General features: G+C 42.9%; 1 protein-coding gene across 9 annotated transcripts in view; it reads left to right on the forward strand.

Moving 5' to 3' along the window:
• The first annotated feature begins 9,048 nt into the window (after positions 1-9,048).
• The window catches only part of Hps3 (HPS3 biogenesis of lysosomal organelles complex 2 subunit 1), a 43,854-nt gene continuing 30,984 nt past the window's right edge, over positions 9,049-21,918 (forward strand). For all 9 annotated transcript variants that reach the window (XR_003836219.2, XR_015046789.1, XR_015046787.1 and 6 more), the window contains exons 1-6: positions 9,049-9,305; positions 13,425-13,916; positions 14,891-15,062; positions 15,163-15,248; positions 18,185-18,374; positions 20,246-20,327. Coding sequence is in view for 2 of the 9 variants with exons in the window: in XM_021158088.3 (XP_021013747.1) it covers positions 9,089-9,305; positions 13,425-13,916; positions 14,891-15,062; positions 15,163-15,248; positions 18,185-18,374; positions 20,246-20,327 (1,239 nt within the window). In the remaining 7 variants the exon portion in view is untranslated. The remainder of the gene's footprint in view (positions 9,306-13,424; positions 13,917-14,890; positions 15,063-15,162; positions 15,249-18,184; positions 18,375-20,245; positions 20,328-21,918) is intronic.

A 21,918-nucleotide genomic window follows, 5' to 3' on the forward strand; every position in this document is an offset into this window, starting at 1 on the left:
TGCATTACAAGCTAAAATAAACCCTTTATCTATAACTTTCTTTCTTTTTCTTCTTCTGGTTGTGTGTGTGTGCAATAGTAACTAATACAGTGTCAGAACTTTAACACAACTGATTAAAATAAAAAATATCCACAAAAGGAGCATTTGCCTTCCAAAAGACTCTTCAAAGATATATAAAAAATTGTTTCCCTAAATATAAAAATATAAATTATATAACTCATGAAAGAAAGAAGAAAGAAACAGACAGACAGACAGACACAGAGAGAGAGACAGAGGAAAGGAAAGGACATAACTGCTCCTAGATATGGTGGAGGAGAAAGTTTATTATAGATAAGTGGGAGAGCATAGTCAGAGGCAGAAACATCTGGTAGAGTCCAGAGTGGTCATGACCCTGAACCATGTGCAGAGAGGGGGAGAGTAAGGCGAACCAAGTACAGCAGCCAGGTAGCCAAAGGAACAATAAAAAATACAAAACAGGAGTGTGTAACCAAAATGTCTGGATTATATAGGGAAAAGCCCAATCCCTGGGCTGGAGAGTTCAGGGTAGAGGGCCCAGCATGTCAATCATATGCTGTAATAAGTGGGACTGAGGAATCCTGGGGGAACCTGTAGGCCAAGTATTGGCTTGCAGACAATTCTACTAAGCTCCTCCAAGTAAACTAGTTACACAGTCATCTGCTGTCAGGTGTGAGCCAACCTGGCTTATAAGAAGGACTGCTCAGCTCACTCTCTCTGCCTCCCTCTCCCATCTCCTCCCCACGCCCAGAAGTTTAGATGCCCAGAATCACAATGGAAAAACATAGCAGGTAGAGGTAAGAAGTGGCTGAAGAGGCAAATCCTAAAATTTGAGTCAAATATAGTGGCTGGCAGAAGCCAGTAGAAACAAATGATCCAGACATATCATAGGAAAGTCAAATTAGCAGCTTAGTTCAGTTCGGAGTCTGGGCTCATTGAAAAGAGGTCCATTTATGCCCCATGCCAGATTTCAGCACCAGATTCACAAAGTGAGGACATGATGACTCCAAGGTACTGCTGAAGGAAATATTTCTATTGTAGACATGAAGGAGTGTATAACCAGAGGTGCCTGGAAGAGTCTAGGGAAGGGAGAGAAAGTAGTATGCTGAACATGACCAACAGAGTCAACTTGGCAAGGGGGCTAGGGGGTGGAGGAGAGGAGAAGAAAACAAGAGAGAGAACAAAATGAGTGCATGGCTGAAATGTCAAGATTATCGGAATGAGAAGCTAGAGGAAAGGAAGCCTAGGAGCTGAAGAACTTTAGGGTAAGATGTGGGGTAAAAAGAGCAGAGGCCAGCATGTACTTTGGTATGCTAATAGGCATCACAGTTAGCCATGTGTTCCAAGTTTGTTGGACTTGACAGCCTGCAAATTCACCAGGACAAGAGAACTAGAAGAGTAAGTCAGGTGTGGTGGGCATGTCTTTAATGGTGCTCAGGAGGCAGAAACAGGTTGATCTCTGCAAGTTCAAGGTCAGCCTAGTCTACAAAAACTGTTGCAGGCCAGACTGTCTTGGGAAAAAACAAAAACCAACCAACCAAGCAACCAACCAAAACAAATGAACAAACCTAGAAGAGTGGCACCAACCAGGAGAGGAAAAACAAAAGTGGGGGATACAGAAAAGGAAAGCGAGGAGCCGCTTGAGGTTGTACGTTACTTCACACATCAATGCTCATATCCATAAATGCAGGAAGTTGAAAACTTCACTGGATTTTCTGAGGCACCTTGAGCCTTTCTCATCTTCCTGTTGGTATTTATCAGAGTTGTCGGACCTACTTTACCGATCATTTTGACAAAGTCTTCAGGAAGATGCTTATTCCATCACTTAATGTTGAGTTTTGTTTTTAGGGAGGGTCTTGGTTAGTAGCCCAGGCTGGCCTTATGCTGATGATCCACTACCACCATCTTCTGAATGCTAATGAAGGACCATAAGGGCTTTTGCCAATCCCACACTCCACCCCCCTCCCACCCCCCACCCCCCACAGCTTCCCCCTCCCACCTGGGGTCAAGGCTAGGCCAAGTTCCATTCTTCACCTACAGGAACATTCTTGAGTAAACAATTCGCAGAATGTACCAACTGATAGTCATCTGACCCCCTGGAAAGTCCCAGGTAGAGTTTAAATGCATGTCATGATTTGCCCATGCTTGTTAGCCAATAGAGTTAAAGGTCAATATGCTTAGCCAATAAGTGTGAACTGTGAACTTGCTGATGTAACCTGTACCCCTAAAAAGTATAAAAACCGATTGTAATAGCCATTCATGGTTGCCTTCTAGTCACTCAGCTTGAGGGACTAATTGAAGGTCAACCCCCACGATCTGGAAAATAAACCTCTTGCTTTTGCATTGATCTGCATCTCGGTGTCTCACTTGGGGATGTCTTGAAGTAAGTACCACTGACAGAGGGTCGGGGTCTTACACTGGGATTATGCATGTGACATGTATCAGAGTATCTACCTTTGCTACTTTTCCAGAAAGATATTACTACATATTTTCAAGGCTATGTAGCACCTCATACACTATGTAGATTAGATATCCTAGACTTTAGCACACAGAGAGGAGTAAGAATGAGTGTTCCAAGATCCAGAGCCTGCTCTCCCCACAGAGCCTACCTTCCCTATATAGCCTGTCGCACCTACATAGCCTGCCCCCTCCCTAGGCTGCTGAGGAAATATGTCCCTGATTTTGGAGATTCATTTTGTAGTTACCTCCACAGCTTATAAATCCTGGAAAAAAATCTCTCAAGCAATATAAAAAATACAATGTGGTTACAGTCTATTTTTTAAGTGAATGATTACAATGAGTAAATGTTTTACATATTACAGGTGAAAAAAACCAAATTATTCCTAAGAACCCACATACATTTAAGCAATTTGCTGATTAACAAAGTGTAAGCAAACAAAATAGAGTGAATCAATCATTTTATTATATATCTTGAAAAGTAATCTTATAAGAATCTTAAAAGAATCACATATCTAAACTTTTATATATAAAGAACAGTCACTTTTACTTTAAATCCTCAAAGGTACATACCTACTCATTAACAATTTTTTATTAAATCACATCAGGAAGCTGAGGGCAAAAATGCTACAAAAATTGATCATCATCTTGATCACCTGCCCAGGTTTAGCAAGAAAGGCAGGTCAGCTAATGCTTACTGGGCTGCCATTGTTCTTGTTACCTGACCTCAAAAGATCCCTGGCTCAACTGTCAAAAGTGTGCCTGTCAACTGTAAATTGCTCCCCGTGATTTTCTCCATCACAGCCACTAACATTTTAACCTAATTTTACTGACAATCTACATGTGTAAGTTCTGACTGAGGGTGGTAGTTGAATCATTTATCTGTTCCTGTTAGACCTAGTGGGGAAACCCCCACCCAATTCCCGATTCGGCGTGCACCCAAAAAATCACGAAGGACCATCTCTTGATGTAATTACATGAGGACCTTTAATGACGGCGCTCCGGACCGACATGCATCCCACACAGGAGATAACAGATGTCAGCCCCAAGGCTCGAAAGCTAGGGGTTTTTATGGGGTAAGAAGCTTAGGGTTGTGGAATTCAGCATAGCAACACACTATTGGCTTATTTAAACATTAACAGAAAGATTACAGGGCATCAGGACTTTGTTCCTGTGGGCTGGGGGCTTATCTTTGTTCACATAGCAACCAGTTGATGTATGACTTTACCTGGAGTCAAGGGGCAGTAGACAGAGGGGAGGTTCTGGCCAGGTGGTGTTGACCCAGACAAGATAGCCCTGCTTGTACAATCAAGCTGTTCTTAGGAATGTCTTAACAACAGCCCTGTCTGTTCTGCTTTGTTCTCGGCCCCAGGCCAGGGGCTCATAGGCAACTCTTTTACATGAATCACAAAATCTCATTTTCTTTCATTCCAGCAGCAGTCTTTGAAAAGATCAGCCACTATTGTTGTAAGTGCCAATGACACTGCCCAGTGAGGGGCTGGACACTCCCTTAGAGTTTTCATATAACTCATAGATTATGAGGGACATGATGACTGGAAACTTCACAACAGAATGAAGTCCTCAGGGCTCTGCCTCTCTGAGACACACCTAACATGACTGTGCTAAATTTCATGAGTTCTAAACTGTTTTGACATTCTTCTTGTACAGCCCCTTCACTTAGGGCTTTATTGCTGTGAAGAGACACCATGACCACAGCAGCTCTTATAAAGGAAAACAATTAATTGGAGCTGGCTTACAGTTTTAGAAGTTTAGTCCGTTATCATCATAGCAGGAAGTATGGTAACATCCAGGCATACATAGTCCTGGAGAAAGGCCCGGGTGTTCTATATCTTTATCTGCAGGTAGCAGGAAACTGTGTGCCCCACTGGGCATAGCCTGTGCATGTATGACCCAAAAGCCTGCCTCCAGGACACACTGCCTCCAACAAGGCCACACCTCCTAATATTGCCACTCCCTACGGCCAAATATTCAAACCTATGAATCTTCGGGGGCCATTCCTATTGAAACTACCAAGAAGGTTAATACCAGTGACCATCTGGGACTACGATTTATACCTGTACAATCCACCTAAGCTTCTCCAGGAAATACAGTGTTAAGAAGTTCCTAAGGTTAGTCTCTTCAACCAGAATATCATCCTTAGCAACCTCTGTTATAGACCAAGCTGTCTATATTCAAAATTCCTATTGAAGCCTGTGATGATTTGTATATGCTTGGCCCAGGGAATGGCACCACTAGGGGTGTGACCTTGTTGGAATAGGTGTGTCACTGTGGGTGTGGGCTTTGAGACTGTCATCCTAATTTCCTGGGACCCAGTTCTCCTCTTTGCCCTTGGAACAAAAAGTTAAACAAACTCTCACCTCCTCCTGTGCCATGCCTTCTTAGTTGCTGCCATGTTCCTACCTTGATGATAATGGACTGAATCTCTGAAACTGTAAGCCAGACCCAATTAAATGTTGTCTTTTATAAGAACTGCCTTGGTCACGTGCCACGGACAGGCGCCATCCTGCCACAGACTGGCCTCAGTTGGCCCCACTCAATCCGCAGGAGAAATCAGGATCCCGGACAGGTGGGAAAAGAGTTGGCAAGAAATGACAAATAAATATGGCCACAAGGGAGAGTGCTGTATCTGAATGTAATTTGTCAAATCGAGCATCAAAAGTTTTATACAGAAGAAAATAGGGAAGTTAGGTGACACATCGGCCAGGTACAATGAGGTTACCAGATGCTTAATGACTCTTACACAAAACAGGAATGCAAACATAAAGACTGACAGGAACTGGGCAATAAAAGAACTGAGACACAGTCAGCTCTATCTAAGGTCAGCCATATTCTTAGAAGCCAGGTGTGAGGTCTTTACACTCCTGGGGCAAGGGCTTTCACGCCCAAGCCATGGTTCTAATTAGGGAGTTCTGCTCTAGCTAACCTTCTCATGAATAATGCAATACTCTAGTTCCTCCTTTTTTTAAAAAAAAATATATTTTTTTATTACGTATTTTCCTCAATTACATTTCCAATGCTATCCCAAAATTCCCCCATAGCCCCCCCCCCCCCACTCCACTACCCACCCATTCCCACTTTTTTGGCCCTGGCGTTCCCCTGTACTGGGGCATATAAAGTTTGATGTCCAATGGGCCTCTCTTTTCAGTGATGGCCTACTAGGCCATCTTTTGATATATATGTAGCTAGAGTCAAGAGCTCCAGGGTACTGGCTAGTTCATAATGTTGTTGCACCTACAGGGTTGCAGATCTCTTTAGCTCCTTGGATACTTTCTCTAGCTCCTCCATTGGGGTCCCTGTGATCCATCCAATAGCTGACTGTGAGCATCCACTTATCCACTTATGTGTTTGCTAGGCCCCGGCCTAGTCTCACAAGAGACAGCTATATCAGGGTCCTTTCAGCAAACGCTTGCTAGTGTACGCAATGGTGTCATCGTTTGGAGGCTGATTATGGGATGCATCCCTGGATATGGCAGTCTCTAGATGGTCCATCCTTTTGTCTCAGCTCCAAACTTTGTCTCTGTAACTCCTTCCATGGGTGATTGTTTCCAATTCTAAGAAGGGGCAAAGTGTCCACACTTTGGTCTTCGTTCTTCTTCAGTTTCATGTGTTTTGCAACAGCCTGATCTTCTTCCTAAACCATTGTAAATTCCTGTATATGGGAGCGACTTGGCTTTTATTCTAAGTGATAGTGTGGGGGACTTTCTACTAATAAGTAATGTAGTCTGCCATACATAACTATAATAAGAATTCTAAACTTACGTTGCAAAGCTTGCCCTGAGATTTCTAACTCTATGTAGTAGATAGTATTGCCTGATTTCTTTCACTATGTCTCTTACAATACTGGAGGCAATTCTGAATGTTACTGAGTAGGTAACATTCTTACTGAATTCCAAGCCCAGAGTCGGCTCAAGGACTGCCTAGGACATTGGTGAAGGCCAGGAAGCAAAGTTCAATTTTGCTTAGGTATTTGGCCAATCATTGCTTGGAGTCGCCTATAATAAAACAATACTGAAAGTGAGCACACAGATCCATTCGCAAGGACAAGTTTGGAGCGTTGGTTATTTGGGATGCCATGTTTCCAGGAGGCTAAGTGTCCATGAACTTTTCACCTCAGGATTGCTTCCAGGTATCTAAACCTGTCAAGCAAGTCACTACTGGAGTGGATGTAGTAGTCATGGTGTCTCTTTTACAGCAATGGAAATCCTAACCAAGACAAAGTCCTAAATCCCAGGACCTCAGAATGTGATTAATGTTCAGACAGCACATTTACAAGGTAGCTGAGTTTAAGAGAAATCATATGGGCAGATCTTAGTAGAGCTGGCATCTTTAGAAGAGACAGCAAGAATGAAACAGACCCTGCGAAGACAGTGAGAAGGTGGCCATCTGTAAGCCATGGAAAGAGGGCTCAAGAAAGTAGGCCTTCTCACGTATTGACAGTGGACTTCCAGCCTCCAGAACTGAAGAAGTGGAGGAGGAGGAAGAGGAAGAGAAGGAGGAGGACTCTGTTGCTGAAACCAAGCAGTGTTTTTTATTTGTCATGATAGTCCTAAAGAACAAATGGGACATGATGGTATGCCACCCTGGTCCCTGCTTTTGTAACAGGAGACAAGTGAGTGGTTTCTACTCACAGATCCTCACAAACAAGGAAACTAGGCATACACTCACTCCACGCTATCTTCATGCAATGATTAATTTTATCAACTTTTCTGTATTCAGAATTAACTATGTAACACACTTCTGAATGTGTCTGTGGGCACATTTCCAGAAGGGTTTAATGCGAGAGGGAAGACACAGCTTGAATGTGGGCTCTGCCCTACAATGCTGTGAGGTCTTGGACTGAAGGGATACAAAACAGTATTGAGAAGGCCATTTTCTCTCTTTTCTGATCAGCCCAGGTAGAAGCAGTTTCCTCCATGATGGACCCTACCTCCTAAATACTGATCTAGACCAAACCTTTCCTCTCTGAAGTGTAAGGATCCATGATTCACCAAAGAACGATACCCCAGACTCAAATGTGGGGTCTCTCATTACCAGAACAGAGAGACCACCAAGTGAGCTTGCAGGCCTGATTTAAAGCACATTAGGGAATTCTGGGGTAGGTGACCCTGTCAAGATTGACATAGAGGTTGGGTCCATCTCTGCAGACACCCCATTACTGGGGTGTGGGGGCTGGAAACTTGCTGGGGAGGTCTGAAAACTGTTTCTGAGGAAGTCTGGAAAGTGCTGCTGACCCAGTGTCCTTGCCTCAGGCCAGGTGGCACTGCAGCTTCTAAGGCCTGCACTTGTCCAGTTCTTAGAGACAGAGATTTAGGCCTATTCTCCTTAGCTGCCAATTTGAAGTCTGTCATGGAATCAGCCTAGCTTTCTCATAAGCTGATGGTCACAGAAGTGAGAAAAGCGGTTAATAAAGATAAAATCTCTTCCCAACATTTCTTAGGTCGGCCAGGTATAGGGACTATATCAAGGGAGAAGAAGCTATCTCTAGAGAAAGTAGTGCCATTCTAGGACTTAATGAATCTCACAAAAATCAAATTACATCCAATTAATATCCTGAAGAGGAAAAATTAATCAAAAGAGACAGACACTTAAATCAGATACTCGTAAAAGGGAAAAGGGATGTTTATGGATGTCACATGAGTAGCAATCTGCTTGTTTTCCTCTCTGATTTCTGTAGCCCAGATCTCTAACTGGGACCATTCCGTGTATTCTTTGCTCACTGAGTTTGATGAACCTGTCTCCCAGAGTGTTCCTAGTAGAGGATGAAATACATGATTCTTCATCATCTGGAAGGTATTCGAAATGGCAGCAGTCCAACTTCAGTCCAATTGCTCCCACATTATAAATTCTCAGAGCAAAGGACTCAAGGTAACAATCAGCATGTGAATTGAAGTTTGCTCTTTTCAGTGTAAAAAGAAGAGCATCCTCCAGTCAACCAATACATACATATGTGCATGCATACACATATATTTTCTAGAATTGTTAAAAAAAGATTATAGATCTGGTTTATTAAATCTCCCAAAATAGAAAAATTCCGACGGCAAGTTTCTTCAATATAGGAAATACTTAGGAACTGTATATTGACCATCCGGGGATTTCTCTCCTCCCCTATTATCTAAGGCTAAGAGGAATCTTTTGCCAAATGCCTGCAAAATGTTTCCATAGATCTTCTCATCCAATGCATTTTTTTTTATTTTTTATTTTTTTGCTAAGCATCTTCAAGGATTTGCCGGTTTCAATAAAACCATTGTAGGATCCACAGTATTTGTGGTGTGTTTAACCCTACGTTGGGAGTTAAACTTCAGGTTTTGCAGTTTCATCCTTTAGAAGTTCAAAGTCTAAGGCAAGTCGACCAAGGCACAGACCGGCAGATGATCCAGTGTTAAACACGCTGAAGGTTTCACATACTAATCTGTCCAGAAGCAGCAAAATCAACATCTCCAAAGAGGAACCGAGGTCTCAGCATCCACTTAGGGTAGCACTTCACTTAGCGCGCGGCCTCTTTAAGGAGCGGTGCCCGGGGTGAGGTCGCAGCGCTCACGTGATCCGGAGCAGCTCTCTAAGCTTGCGGAAGCCGCCCAGCGGTCTGGCCGCCGGGATGGTGCGTCTGTACAACCTGCACCCGTTTGGGTCGCAGCAGGTAGTCCCCTGCCAGTGGGAGCCGGAGCAGGTCTGCTGCGGCGGGAGCGACGCGCTGTTCGTGGCTGCCGGCTGCAAGGTGGAGGCGTTCGCTGTTCAGGGCGAAGAGCTGTGCCGGCAGCGCTGCGCCTTCTCCACGCTAGGCAGGGTGCTGCGCATGGCCTACAGCGAAGCCGGTGAGGAGAGGCTTTGGGGCGGGACTCTGGGTAGGGAAGGGATTGGTGTTTTTCTAGGCTGGCTGCTGACACTGTGGGTCGGGCACTTAAGTGCTAAAGTCATTTTGTGTAGATGTCTTAGCGACCGCAGATCCGGTGTCGTGCCACGGTCCGGTGCTTGCCTAGTTTGCTTGAAGCCTTGGTCTGATCCTCCTTACTCAGATTGCTCAACCAGTCATTCTAGCACTTTGGAGGTGGAGACCGGAGGATCTGAAGTTTAAGGTCCTCTGCTGTTTGGTGAGTTCCATGCTAGCCTAGGCTACAAGTAATCATGTCTCGAAGCAAAACAAAACAGACACCCCACGTGGAGATGCAACGCTGACTGATCCCTTCCACAGCTTAAAATAAAGACGTGTGGCTCGGTTTCACTTATGCCAGACCCTTAAAAGATTAATGTAAGAAAACAAACCTGGTTCAAGAGAAAGAGGAGGGAGAATGATATCCTGAAGTTCACAGGAGGCTCGACCTCAAAAGTTATCTCAAATCGGAGCCAGCCCTTTTACCTCTTAAGTCACTTATGGTCGATTTATTACATTGGGGTGTATCAAATGCTTGCCCCTGGTTGGATACTAATCACTTGAGCCACACCGACTGGAGGAGGCTAGCACTAAACCATGATAACCTCGTTCATGAAACCTTGAAGAACAAAGATGCTTCTATAACCATGTTGGCTGCCTTAAAGAGCTTCAGGAGTCATGTGGGGTGGCATAAGTATCACGGGCCATATAACTCAAAGGTAGCATTCAGTCCACAGTTGAACTTCAACTTCTGAGTGTAACTTCTATTAACCCATGCATGACTAAACATTAATAGGCTGACCCCGGCTATGCCTACATCCAGAAAAACCTGTCTTTGACGTCTTTTTACTTCTGAGTAAATGTTCTGGTCCGTGATCTCAGTGCCTAGTGTCCTCTGCCATAGCAAATCCACCTTGTCAACAACCAGGACCATCTGTGCATTTATATTTATGGCTATAGGAGGAGTTCTGGTGTTTAGTTAAAAGCCAGCCTTCATTCCTCTGGAACTTGTGGAGGCAGTTCCTGTCTGTCAGAGGAGTCACTTCCCTTACCTCTGGCAAAAGGATCTATGGCTCTCCAATCTACATACATGTGTGATACTCCTCAGCATCCCAAGGTCCAGGCTAGCCTCAGGCCCCCTCAGTCCCTGAAGTACCTATTACATATTTCAGAGTCCATGCTATCTCACTGTGCTCTTCTCTCTCTTGCAGATAACCCTGGCCATGTCTATTCAGTTGGCCATGTTCACGTTACTTCTTTCTCTCTCTGCTCTGGATTCTTCCAGATCTTCTGGCTGTTTCCTCTCCCTCTCCCTCTTCCTCTCCTTCTCCCTCCTCCCTTTCCCTCTCTCCCTCTCTCCCTCTATCTCTATCTCCCTCCTCCCTCTCTTTCTCCCTCTCCCTCTTCCCTCTCCCTCCTTGCTCTCCCCTCCTCCCTGTACCCCACCTATCTTCAATAAAACAAAACCATTTCCCTTAACTATACCATGGAGGGGTCATGTTGACAGTTTTACTTTGTACGGGCCCCACCCCCCTCACCCCTCCAAGCCTACACTTACTAATCAGCCAGATGCTGCTCTCCCTTTGTAAGTTGTGGGCACTAAGTAAGTCATCTGTGGGGTCCCTGTAACCAGATTTCTGTGGCTCATGGTGTGAGAGGGTTCAGCCCACCATAGTGGGTAGGATTCACATCATGGTGACTAGAAGGTAAAGTAAAGCAGAAACAGGAAGGACTAGGGCAAGATAGAATTGTCAGATATCCCCTCTTCATCAGTGACCGTCCTCCCAGAAGTCTCTTTCCTCTAGCCAGACTCCCCTCCACACCCCTACCACACCAAAGTTTCCAAAACGGATTAGTGCATTCACGAGGTCAGAGCTCATGATGTAGACATTTTTGGAAACATTGTCAAGGAAGGAAGGAAGGAAGGAAGAAAGGAAGGAAGGAAGGAAGGAAATAAGGAAGGAAGGAAAAATGTAGATGGTAGGTTTGGAATTTTCTTTTATTAAACAATTTTTTATTAGATATTTTCTTCATTTACATTTCAAATGCTACCCTGAAAGTCCCCTATACCCTCCCGCTGCCCTGCTCTCCAACCCATTCACTCTACTTCCTGGCCCTGGCATTCCCCTGTACTGGGCATATAATCTTTGCAAGACCAAGGGCCTCTCCTTCCATTGATGGCCGACTAGGCCATCTTCTGCTACATATGCAGCTAGAGACAGGAGCTCAGGGGGTACTGGTTAGTTCATATTGCTGTTCCTCATATAGGGTTACAGACCCCTTCAGCTCCTTGAGTATTTTCTCTAGCTCCTCCACTGGGGGCCCTGTGTTCCATCCAATAGATGACTGTGAGCATCCACTTCTGTGTTTGCCAGACACTGGCATAGCCTCACAAGAGACAGCTATATCAGGGTCCTTTCAGCAAAATCTTGCTGGCATATGCAATAGTGTCTGGGTTTGGTGGCTGATTATGGGATGGATCCCCGGGAGTGGCAGTCTCTGGATGGCCCTTCCTTCCATCTCAGCTCCAAACTTTATCTTTGTAACTCCTTCCATGGGTATTTTGTTCCCAGTTCTAAGAAGGGGCGAAGTATCCAAACTTTGGTCTTCCTTCTTCTTGAGTTTCATGTGTTTTGCAAATTGTATCTTGGGTATTCTAAGTTTCAGGGCTAATATCCACTTATCAGTGAGTGCATATCATGTGAGTTCTTTTGTGATTGGGTTACCTCACTCAGGATGATATCCTCCAGATCCATCCATTTACCTAAGAATTTCATAAATTCCTTGTTTTTAATAGCTGAGTAGTACTCCATTGTGTAAATGTACCACATTTTCTGTATCACATTCCTCTATTGAGGGACATCTGGGTTTTTTCCAATCACACTCATTTCCCTGTCCTCTGACACCTGTACTAATAGGAAAATTATTAAATATCTATGGCACATGTGTATAGAGTATTTTATAAATCTAACAGGTGGATAGCCATATATCAGTCTGGAGGAAAAGATTTATTCATTATTTAAATTATTACAGGTGGTTTTTGTTTTATGTTTATGCTATGCAGTTACTTGGATTCCACCACCCCAATGCCCCAGAAAGTTACTGACCTGCATGCTTCAGGTTTTTAATTCATGAAACAGGTATAATAAAAGTTACTATAGAGCCGGGCGTGGTGGCGCACGCCTTTAATCCCAGCACTCGGGAGGCAGAGGCAGGAGGATTTCTGAGTTCGAGGCCAGCCTGGTCTACAAAGTGAATTCCAGGACAGCCAGGGCTACACAGAGAAACCCTGTCTCGAAAAACCAAAAAAAAAAAAAGTTACTATAGTTATAGCAAGTCATTACAAAAAATGTGATTATTAAGTTCAACATAAATTTAAAATTGTAGATTGTTAAATAGATTTAGTGTGATAGTACAAAGCAGACAAAAGCCTTTCTGGGACCCCTGTTTATATGAGAGGATTGAAGGTCACACACCGGGCTCTGTAAACCTTAGCTCTTAACGATGAGATTGAAAGGGGAGGTCGTTATGTTTTATTTTGTATTTCACCATTTTAATTTTCACAACAAATGTTATTTTCATAGGGAAAACCATCCCATATCATCACCAGATAAAAGAAGATTAACTTGGATTATATTTCATTTGGCTATTTCTAGCTTTGAAGTGCTGTGACTTTTCTAGGATGGGAAGGAAATGTCATACGTTAATTCTGTTTAATTCAGAGTCCCTTAATTCATACCTGAATTTTGTAAGTTATACTAATATTACTGTAACTTAGTAGAGCTTCACGAGAATTATACATTTTCAACGGTGATAAGATTGCTACATGAAATATAAATGAGTCGTCATAAGACACTAAGATGGGAAGAGACTGTATTTCAGAACCTCTATGGCTGATGTAACCTAAAAACACACCTCAGAGGCTGTCGCTTAGAGGTCAGCTGTGTTCCTTCTTTGAGTCAGTGATTCCTGTGTTATATTATACATTCCATTTTCAGGCAGCAAAATAAGTGGTTGAGTTTGCAATTCTAAGATCCAAATGCAATCTTGCTTCCTTTTTTAGGAGACTATCTGGTAGCAATTGAAGAGAAAAACAAAACTATATTCCTGCGTGCTTACGTGAATTGGAGGAGTAAGAGGAGCGACAACTCCCGTGTGTGCATTCGAATGGTTGGCCACAATGTGGAGGCATCCTTCTGTGAAAGCTTTAGAGACCAGATGTCTATAATTGAAATGCCAATGTCTGAGGCCCCTTTGTGCCTTTCGTGTTGTCCTGTGAAAGGAGATCTTCTTGTTGGATGTACAAATAAGTTAGTGTTATTTACTTTGAAGTATGATATCATTAATGAGGAATTCTCAATATTGAACTTTGAACGTTCATTAATTATACACATAGATAACATCACTCCTGTTGAAATCTCTTTTTGTGTTGGATATGTTGCTGTCATGTCTGATTTAGAAGTCTTACTCCTAAAACTGGAGTCAGACCCTATACATGGAGAGAGTATTAACCACCACCCACAAGAAACCAGCAATCCACTGAAACAGGCGGAAGGTAAGTGATGAATTTGACTTTCTAGTTTTAACTATAGAGAAATCATCTTTTTGATAACCTTTAAAGAAGCCTGGTATCTATAGTGGCATGCCACAGTTCTTATGGGCTTAGGTGTTCCTGTTACCCTGGTTTGTGTTAATGACTATCCATAGCTGATTCTGCACTGTGTAAATATATTTCTACTTGTATTTGTCAGTAGGTGAGTAATGGAGCAACAGTTAATAGATGAGGGGTTTCTAAAGGGAAAACAGTTGGTGTTCTTTTGTTGAGACAGGGTCCCATTGTGTCCCTAGCTTCCCTGGAACTCAACTTGATGCAGGCTCTGCTCAAATTTGGGATATTCCTGTCTCAGGTTCCTGAGTGTAGTCATTACAGCTGTGAGTCCCTGTGCCTGGGTTCCTGAACTACATGGCTTTCCAATCTGTGTTCTCATAGTCAATATTTAATGACATTTAATAACACATTTAATAACACTAGTTATTAAATGTTGCCCCCTTCCCATTTTTTTAAATTGACAGTGAGCTAGAGGGTTTTTTTTTTTTTTTTTTTTGAGAGGAATAAACCTTAATTGAAATAATGCCTCTGTGATATGGATCTCTAGGCAAACTAATGTGGCATTTTCTTAACTATTGATGTGAGGAGGCCTAGCCCATTGAGGATGGTGGCACTCCAGAGCAGGTAGTCCTGGGTTGTATAAGAAAGCAGGCTGACTGAAACCACTGGGAAGAAGCCAGTAAGCAGCCCTCCTCTATGGCCTCTGAATCAGCTCCATCCCTGAGTCCTGCCCTAACTTCCCCAGTGATGGAGTGTGATCTGAGAATTGTAAACTGAAATAAACTGTGATCCTCCCTAAGTTGCCCTTGGTCAATGTTCTGTCATAGCAGTATAGACACAGCTAGGACATATATGTCTAATGTTCATTCTGGAAGGTGGTAGCACTTTAGTGGCTAAATTCTTAAATTTTACTTTTTAAGATGTCAGTAATGAAACTTCACAGCTTGAGTCAGAAGATTTTGTTATCTGCCTAAAACCCATGGAACTCCTTGGTGAAAAATGTGAACAGTCTGGAATATCTGTTAAACTGGAGTCCACAGGATTAGAAGATGAAAAAGTAAAATATTTACATGTTCGGCATCTATTGTATAGGTATGAGAGTCCCTTTTTATTCACAAGCTTTTAGCTTTTTCATGCCAGCTTAAAATCTCTGGAAATTAGATCTTTTCCCTGTCTCCTCTTCAACCCACAGACGTTTTGCTCCAGATGTCTCGTCCTATGTCTTGTCTGATAACATCAAGTTACATTCCCTTCAGCTGCTACCCATTCACCAAAGCGGTAAGTATAGCTGAGCTGCAGGGTAGAGAGGTTTGCAAGGCCTGAGCTGGAAGGAAGACCCGTGTGGAGACAGTAGGTTGTTTTTTTTTGTTTTTTTTTTTTCCTGCTGAATCTTCCTGAGGAAAGCAAAGTCATATTGGCTAGGAGAAGTGAAACCATTAGGAGGATATGACCAGAAAACCTCATTTCTTTTTTCTTTTGGAATAGTCTATAGACCCAGAGAAGGAAATCTGTGAGCACTATTGGAGTAGAGGTCTGTCTAGGTCCAGCTGAGTAGTATTTGACAAACTTTCTTAGGATGGCCTTGAATGCGAGGTAGAAAAGCACGGTTTGAGTGGAAACTCATTTAGAATACTACTTTTCAACCCTGCTGCATACTGCATTCCTGGACACTTAAAAATATAATGCAAGATGTAGTGAAGTTGGTCAGGTACTTTTTTTTTTTTTTTTTTAGTGGGAATAAAGCTTCATTCCTAGCACTGAACAAACCTGGTGTTTGTGGCGGTATGCACTTGTAATCCTATCACGTGGGAGACAGAGAACGGAGGGCCAGAAGTGCAAGGTCATTCTCTGACTCCACAGTGAATTCTAGGCTAGCATGGGCTCCATAAGACTTTGTCATTTAAAAAAATATATATATGGTGGGGACTCTAATTCTGACTTAATTGGACTGTTTTGAACTTTGGCACCAGTGTCCTTAAGTGTTCACCAGAAATCTGATGAGCGCTGCACTTGCTCATGGCCCGTTCAGCATCTTCAGATGGTTTCTGGGAAGATATTGTTGTAATCGCATGTATTTATAACATTTAAGTAGATGCTTATTGAATAGCTACACTTGTGCTGAGTACTGAGAGAAAGCAGGCAACATGCTTGTACTTATGAAGCTAATTACCTAACGGTGAAAGCAGATACTCATCACATACTAACAACACTGAAATAGTGCTCTAAGGGAAACGAGCCCTGGTATACAAGCCTGTAGCAACAGTAAGCCTCTGGGTTAGGCAGGAAATACAGGTGGGGCATCTAGAAGGAAAAAAAAAAATTCTGGAATAGAGCCAAGGAAGGGGATGCTGGAAAGGAGACCGATGCATGGTACCTGAGCACAGAGAAGTAGCCACGTGACGGAATGTAGGTTAAAATAAATGGGTTATCTTAAGTCATGATTCTAGTCAGAGAAGAGCCTAGATATATGGCCAAGGAATTGTAAATATATTTTGAGTCTGTGTCTCATTTCTGGGAACATGGGGCTGAGAGGAAGAACAAGGCCCAACTTCAACAACCCCCTGACTTTTTCTTGGGTCTAGGAAGGCTGTTTCCTGAGACTGGATCTGTAGGGTGCATTGTGCTGACTGGGATTGAGATACTTTTAGTGGAGGAAGGGGAAGAGAGTGTTCCAAATAGAGGAACTCACAAAGTTCTCTCATGGGCAAAGAGTCTGTATTTGAGGAACTGAAAGAGCCAAGACCAGAGAGTGGAGAAAAAAATGGGTGTGTGTGATACAAAGGTGGACATAGAACTCAAAGCTAGTCAGCATGTCAGCTCTTTCATTCAGTGAACTACCCATACAGTTGGAATAAAAAGCCCTAATTGTCCAGGGCCAGTGTGACCTAACTCTGCATTCATTTTGTCTCACTTCCACCTGGACCTGCTTACTGTTCTCTAGCCAAGTTTCCTTTCCTGTAAAACCTATAATTCCTTCCACCGAGGCCTAGAATGTGCGTGCTTCAGATACTGCATGAGTGGTATATTCACATCTTTTAGAGCACAGTTCAAATATCACCATACCACAGAGGACTTCCCTTGGTTCTCTCACTTTGACTCACTTTTATTTTTATTGTGTGTGTGTATGTGTGTCTGTCTGTCTGTCTGAGTGTGGGCTTGGCATGTGTGTTGCTGGCAGAGGCCAGTGAAGACGTTACAGGTTGTTGTGAGACACCCAACTTGGGAGCTGGGAACTGAACTCGGGCCCTCTGAAGAGCCTCAAGAGCTCTTAACTTCTGAGCCCAAGTTTAGGCCCTGTGCTCTCTCTATTTAAAATCTCTCTTCTCCACTTACCTTGGGAGTATTTATTGAAAGGCTAAAGGACTGTAAATGTGTGGCTTATATTTGAGCTGAGTCCAGGAAGGGGTATGTAGACATTTTAGAAGATGAAGAATTTTGCAAGGTGTTGCATAAGAGGAACCAACATATGTAAGCTGTAACATTATCTTGTGCTTAGAGATTAGTGGCTAGTTCTGTTTAGCCAGAGCTCAGATATGTCCTGGAAAGAAGGAAAAAATGTAGTTGGCTTTGGGATAGTTGTGAACAGTACAGAACTGGACTTTCAGTATCCATGGGGATCAGAGAAGGAGGAAGAAGACTTTAGCATTTGAAATATACCTAATTGAAACTGATATATACTATAAGTGTAAGCCATACACTAGATTTTGAATGTTCAGTATAAAAATAAAAAATCTTAGTTTTTTGTTTCTTGTATGTTGAAATGGCAGTGCTTTTGATATACTGGATTGCTGAGCAATATTATTAAAATTTTTCTGTTTCTTTTAGTTTTTGGAAACAGTAGAGAACTTTAAGTTCCAGTTGTGGAATAATTATGTTTTTATTGACCATGTTGATGTAGACTCATGTTTAATCAGGATATTATTATTGTTTCTTGTGCAAGTAGTTTTGCTGTCTCTTGGAAAGCTTGTGGTCCCTGGTGGACACTCCAAAATTAATGACCACTGATGAGTGTGACTTTCTGTTAGTTCTTGCAAAATGGTACTTTCCTAAGTACCTTCTCCTCATAACATAACATTTCTTACTGTCTGCTCACCCTGAGCACCTCTGTGGTCATTGTATGATACAGTAGAGTCTGTCTGCATAGGAAAGTCTTGATATTGATTCCTTTATTTACTGGCTTCATAGCATGTCTTTCTTGAATTTTTCCAATGCAGGTTTTCATCCTGATGAAAATGATTTATCGCAGAAAAAGGAGATGCCAAATCTCTTCTGTTTCTTCTCGTTACCTCATGTGGGCTATCTGTACATGGTTGTGAAGTCTGTTGAATTAATGTCAGTCTATTGGTATCCTGAGAAGTCTCAACAAGCCGTGCTCACACCACAGTTCTTGCATGTCATCACAAGGTACGGCCCCAGTGTCGCTTGTTGGCCTTGGCCTCACTTCCTTTTCTGTAAGTTCTCAAGCTGGTGCTGAAGTCTTTGACTGCTGAGCTATCTCTCCAGTCCCAAGAAAAAGTTCTTTAAGATATACTATCATCTCTCAGAAGTGGAGGGAGAATGGAGGGCTAGAAATACTCATTTCCATCCCATGTGCAAAAAGACTTTCCAGTTTTTCCTCTTCTGATTGTATACATGGATAGTAGAGTGAGAAGTCAGTGAGCATACCTGCATCCAGTACATCTGTATGTTACTTCTCACGTCATCATTAGGACAGTAGATCTAGTAACAGGCTTAGAGGCTTACAGGTTTACAGGTTTAGAGGCCGTTGTCATCGTGGTGGAAAGCATGGCAGTGTACAGGCAGGCATGGGGCTGGAGGAGCCCAGACTTCTCTACATCTTGATTCTCCACCCTGAGTGGAGCTTGAATTTAGGATCCCCTGCAGTGACAAATTTCCTCCAACAAGGCCACACCTATTCTAATGAGGACACACCTCCTGATGGTGTCACTCCCTGTGGTCAAGGCATTCAAACCCCTGAGTCTAGGAGGCCAGACCTATTCAAATTACCACGCTTCCTTTTGTCCCTAGCAGCTAAAGATCCTTGACTGTTGTATCCCAGCTTTCCCACCGTCACTCTCCTCCCACAGTGCTTGTCTCTGCCCCACCCTCTCAGTCTCACTTCACATAACAATGCTTTCTCTGATGGAGATTAGTAAATGTGCTGCTGCCTTTCTAGTTTCTGTGATAGCTTCAGAGATGATTTCCTTTAAGGTAGGAGACGCTCTTAATGGTGGTTTGAGATGGAAGTGGTATCACTGAGAGATGGAAGTGGTATCACTGAGAGCTAGGGAGAGGCCTGGCTGTATGCCCTGTCTTAGGAGGTACAGAGCACCATTGTGAAGGCAACACCACTCCTAATAGGTTTTCTTTATTCTGGAACTTACTGTGTACCTCAGGCTGGCCTCAGACTCACAGAGGTCCAACTGCCACTGCCTCCTGAGTGTTAAAAGGTGTGCATCACCATACCAGCCTCCCCCTTGTTTTAAAGAGCTCATGCTGTTGTTTACTTCTCCAAGCTCCTAATTTGTTTTCAGAGTCATCCTTGTAAATCATTCTCACGATGGATCCAATACTAAATTCTAAGTGAATACATTTCTAATCAATATTGATATTGATTGAGAGAACCACAACAGATAACAACAGCTAGGTGTCTGTGGGCTCTCAAAGTGTCCTTATGTCTCTTTACCCTGGGGTTGTAGAGGGAGATAGAGTCAGGACCTGGATCCTGTTGGTTCTACTCTTTAGAGAGGCTCAGGGAACATGAACGTTTCCAGTGTTCAAAGCAAGATGGTGGACAAGGCATTTCCGAAGAGTCCTGTTGCTCATGTTCATTTTACCACTGTTGTGTCTGTGTATTCTGAGTTGGTCACACCACATAATCGAGGCTGAATTTCATTCTGAGATGATAGGGTAAGCAACAGTCAGGAAATAGGTCCTAATCTGGGCTCTGAAAGTCACAGGTTCATACTTTGAGTTCCTGTTAAGGGTATTGGGCTGCTTTGTAAAATGTGGATGTTGACTCCAGCCTGGCCAGCCTTACTCTTTGGTCAGGGTCAGTGTTTGAGATTGTGTGGGAATGAGGTAGTCTACACACATGCCTCAGGGATTCAGCAACACTGTCCCAGTCTAACTCTCTATCACGTGTCAGATACTAGTATTGTCGTCTTCTCTCTTCTATTTTTCTGTTTGCTTATGGAGACCTCTCCACCACCGTGGTCATGGGTGCATTGTTTCCTGGCTCTCACTTTGCTCACTGCATATCTCTTCTTCCTTAGCCAAAGCCTGCAGTGTTTCACAGTGCGATGCAGTGCAGCGGTGGCACATGAGGAAGACCTATACATGGATACTACACTAAAGGTTAGCACTGGCTTCTGTTGACAGTAGAACAGTGAGCACAATGGAGCACATGAATGCTTATACACTTGTTTTTAGGCCTGAATTTCTCGAAGACGAAAGGCCCAAAAAGGCCGAATTCGTTGTGCTGGGTGATTTTATGTCAACTTGACACAGGCCAATTTTATGTCAACTTGAGTGGAGGGAACTCCAATGGAGAAAAATGCCTCCATAAGATCAGGCAAGCAGTGGAACATCTTCTTAATTAGTGATTGATGGGGGAATGCTGGTTATTGGCTGGTGGCCCTGGCTTCTGTAAGAAAGCAGGGTGAGGGAGCAAGGAAGAGCAAGCCAATAAGCAGCATGCCCCCATGGCCTCTGTATTAGCTCCTGTTTCTAGGTTCTAGCCCTTCTTGAATTCTTGTCCTGAATTTCTTTAGTGATGGATTTGGACTATGTTGTGGAAGTGTGAGCCAAATGAAACCTTCTGGTTTGGTCATGGTGTTTTATCATAGTAATAGTAATGCTAATTAATACATTCATTAAATTACTCATTGTGGAGAGAAACTACTAAGCATTATGTCTCATGTGTGAGTTGACAGTTTTAAAGATGTTTCAAAGTGTTTTAAGTGTAATAAGTGATAGGTATAGTGTACTTTTAGGGCAGTGTTTCTCAACCTGTGTGTCTTGACCCCTTTGGCAAACCTATCTCCAAAAATATTTCCATTATGATTCATAACAGTAGCAAAATTATAGTTATAAAGTAGCAATGAAAATAATTTTATGGGTGGGGCACACCACCACATGAGGAGCTGAATTTAAGGGTCATAGCATTAGGAAGGTGGGGAACCACTGCTTTAGATGGCAGCTCATAACTATGACATATTATTATTTATTTGTTTTGTTTTGTTCTTAGCTTTTCTTTCCCCCTTCATATAGCAGCCCAGGCTGGCCTGGAATTTGACCAGGCTGGCCTTGAACTCCACCTGCCTCTGCCTCCCAAGTGCTGGGATTAAAGGCGTGCGCCACCACTGCCGGGCTTTGTCGATCTTTAAAGTGCTGAGATCACAGGTTTTATAGTCTTGCTTTTGAAGACGTATTGGTAGCAATTGTACAGAACTATTACAACAGCATGGTCAGCATTGTGCAATTGAATGTGATGAAGAAAGTTGTTTCTTTTACTATCATCACAGTACAATTATTTTTATGTTCCATGCCTTTGTTACTGGATATGCAAGATCAACCATCAGTTCAGTTTTGTTTTTACTAAGAATAGCCTTAATATCAGAAAAGCTTGGATTACAAGTGATGTTCAGATGTAGTGTTTGATGATCATCTGACCTTGAATTTCTTTTCTGAGAAATGTAGTCAACTGTATGATATTACCTGGGCTGTTTTACTTCCAAGGTATAAGTTAATGAATTTTTGTAACAAGTGTGCATGCTGCAAGCAGCCCCCAAATTATGCTGGTTTTTACAGATTACTTTACGTCTGCCTACAATCTTTGGTGCCCTTTTTGGGACTGATGGCAGGGTGCTGTCTGTTAATGATTAATTAGTAACAGATATGATGACTAGTTAGTAAATAACTATTGGGTTCTGCCTAGTGAGCCTAT

Source organism: Mus caroli, unplaced genomic scaffold (assembly GCF_978045245.1).
Source record: "Mus caroli unplaced genomic scaffold, Mus_caroli_1 scaffold_3, whole genome shotgun sequence".
Classification (NCBI taxonomy): Eukaryota; Metazoa; Chordata; class Mammalia; order Rodentia; family Muridae; genus Mus; species Mus caroli.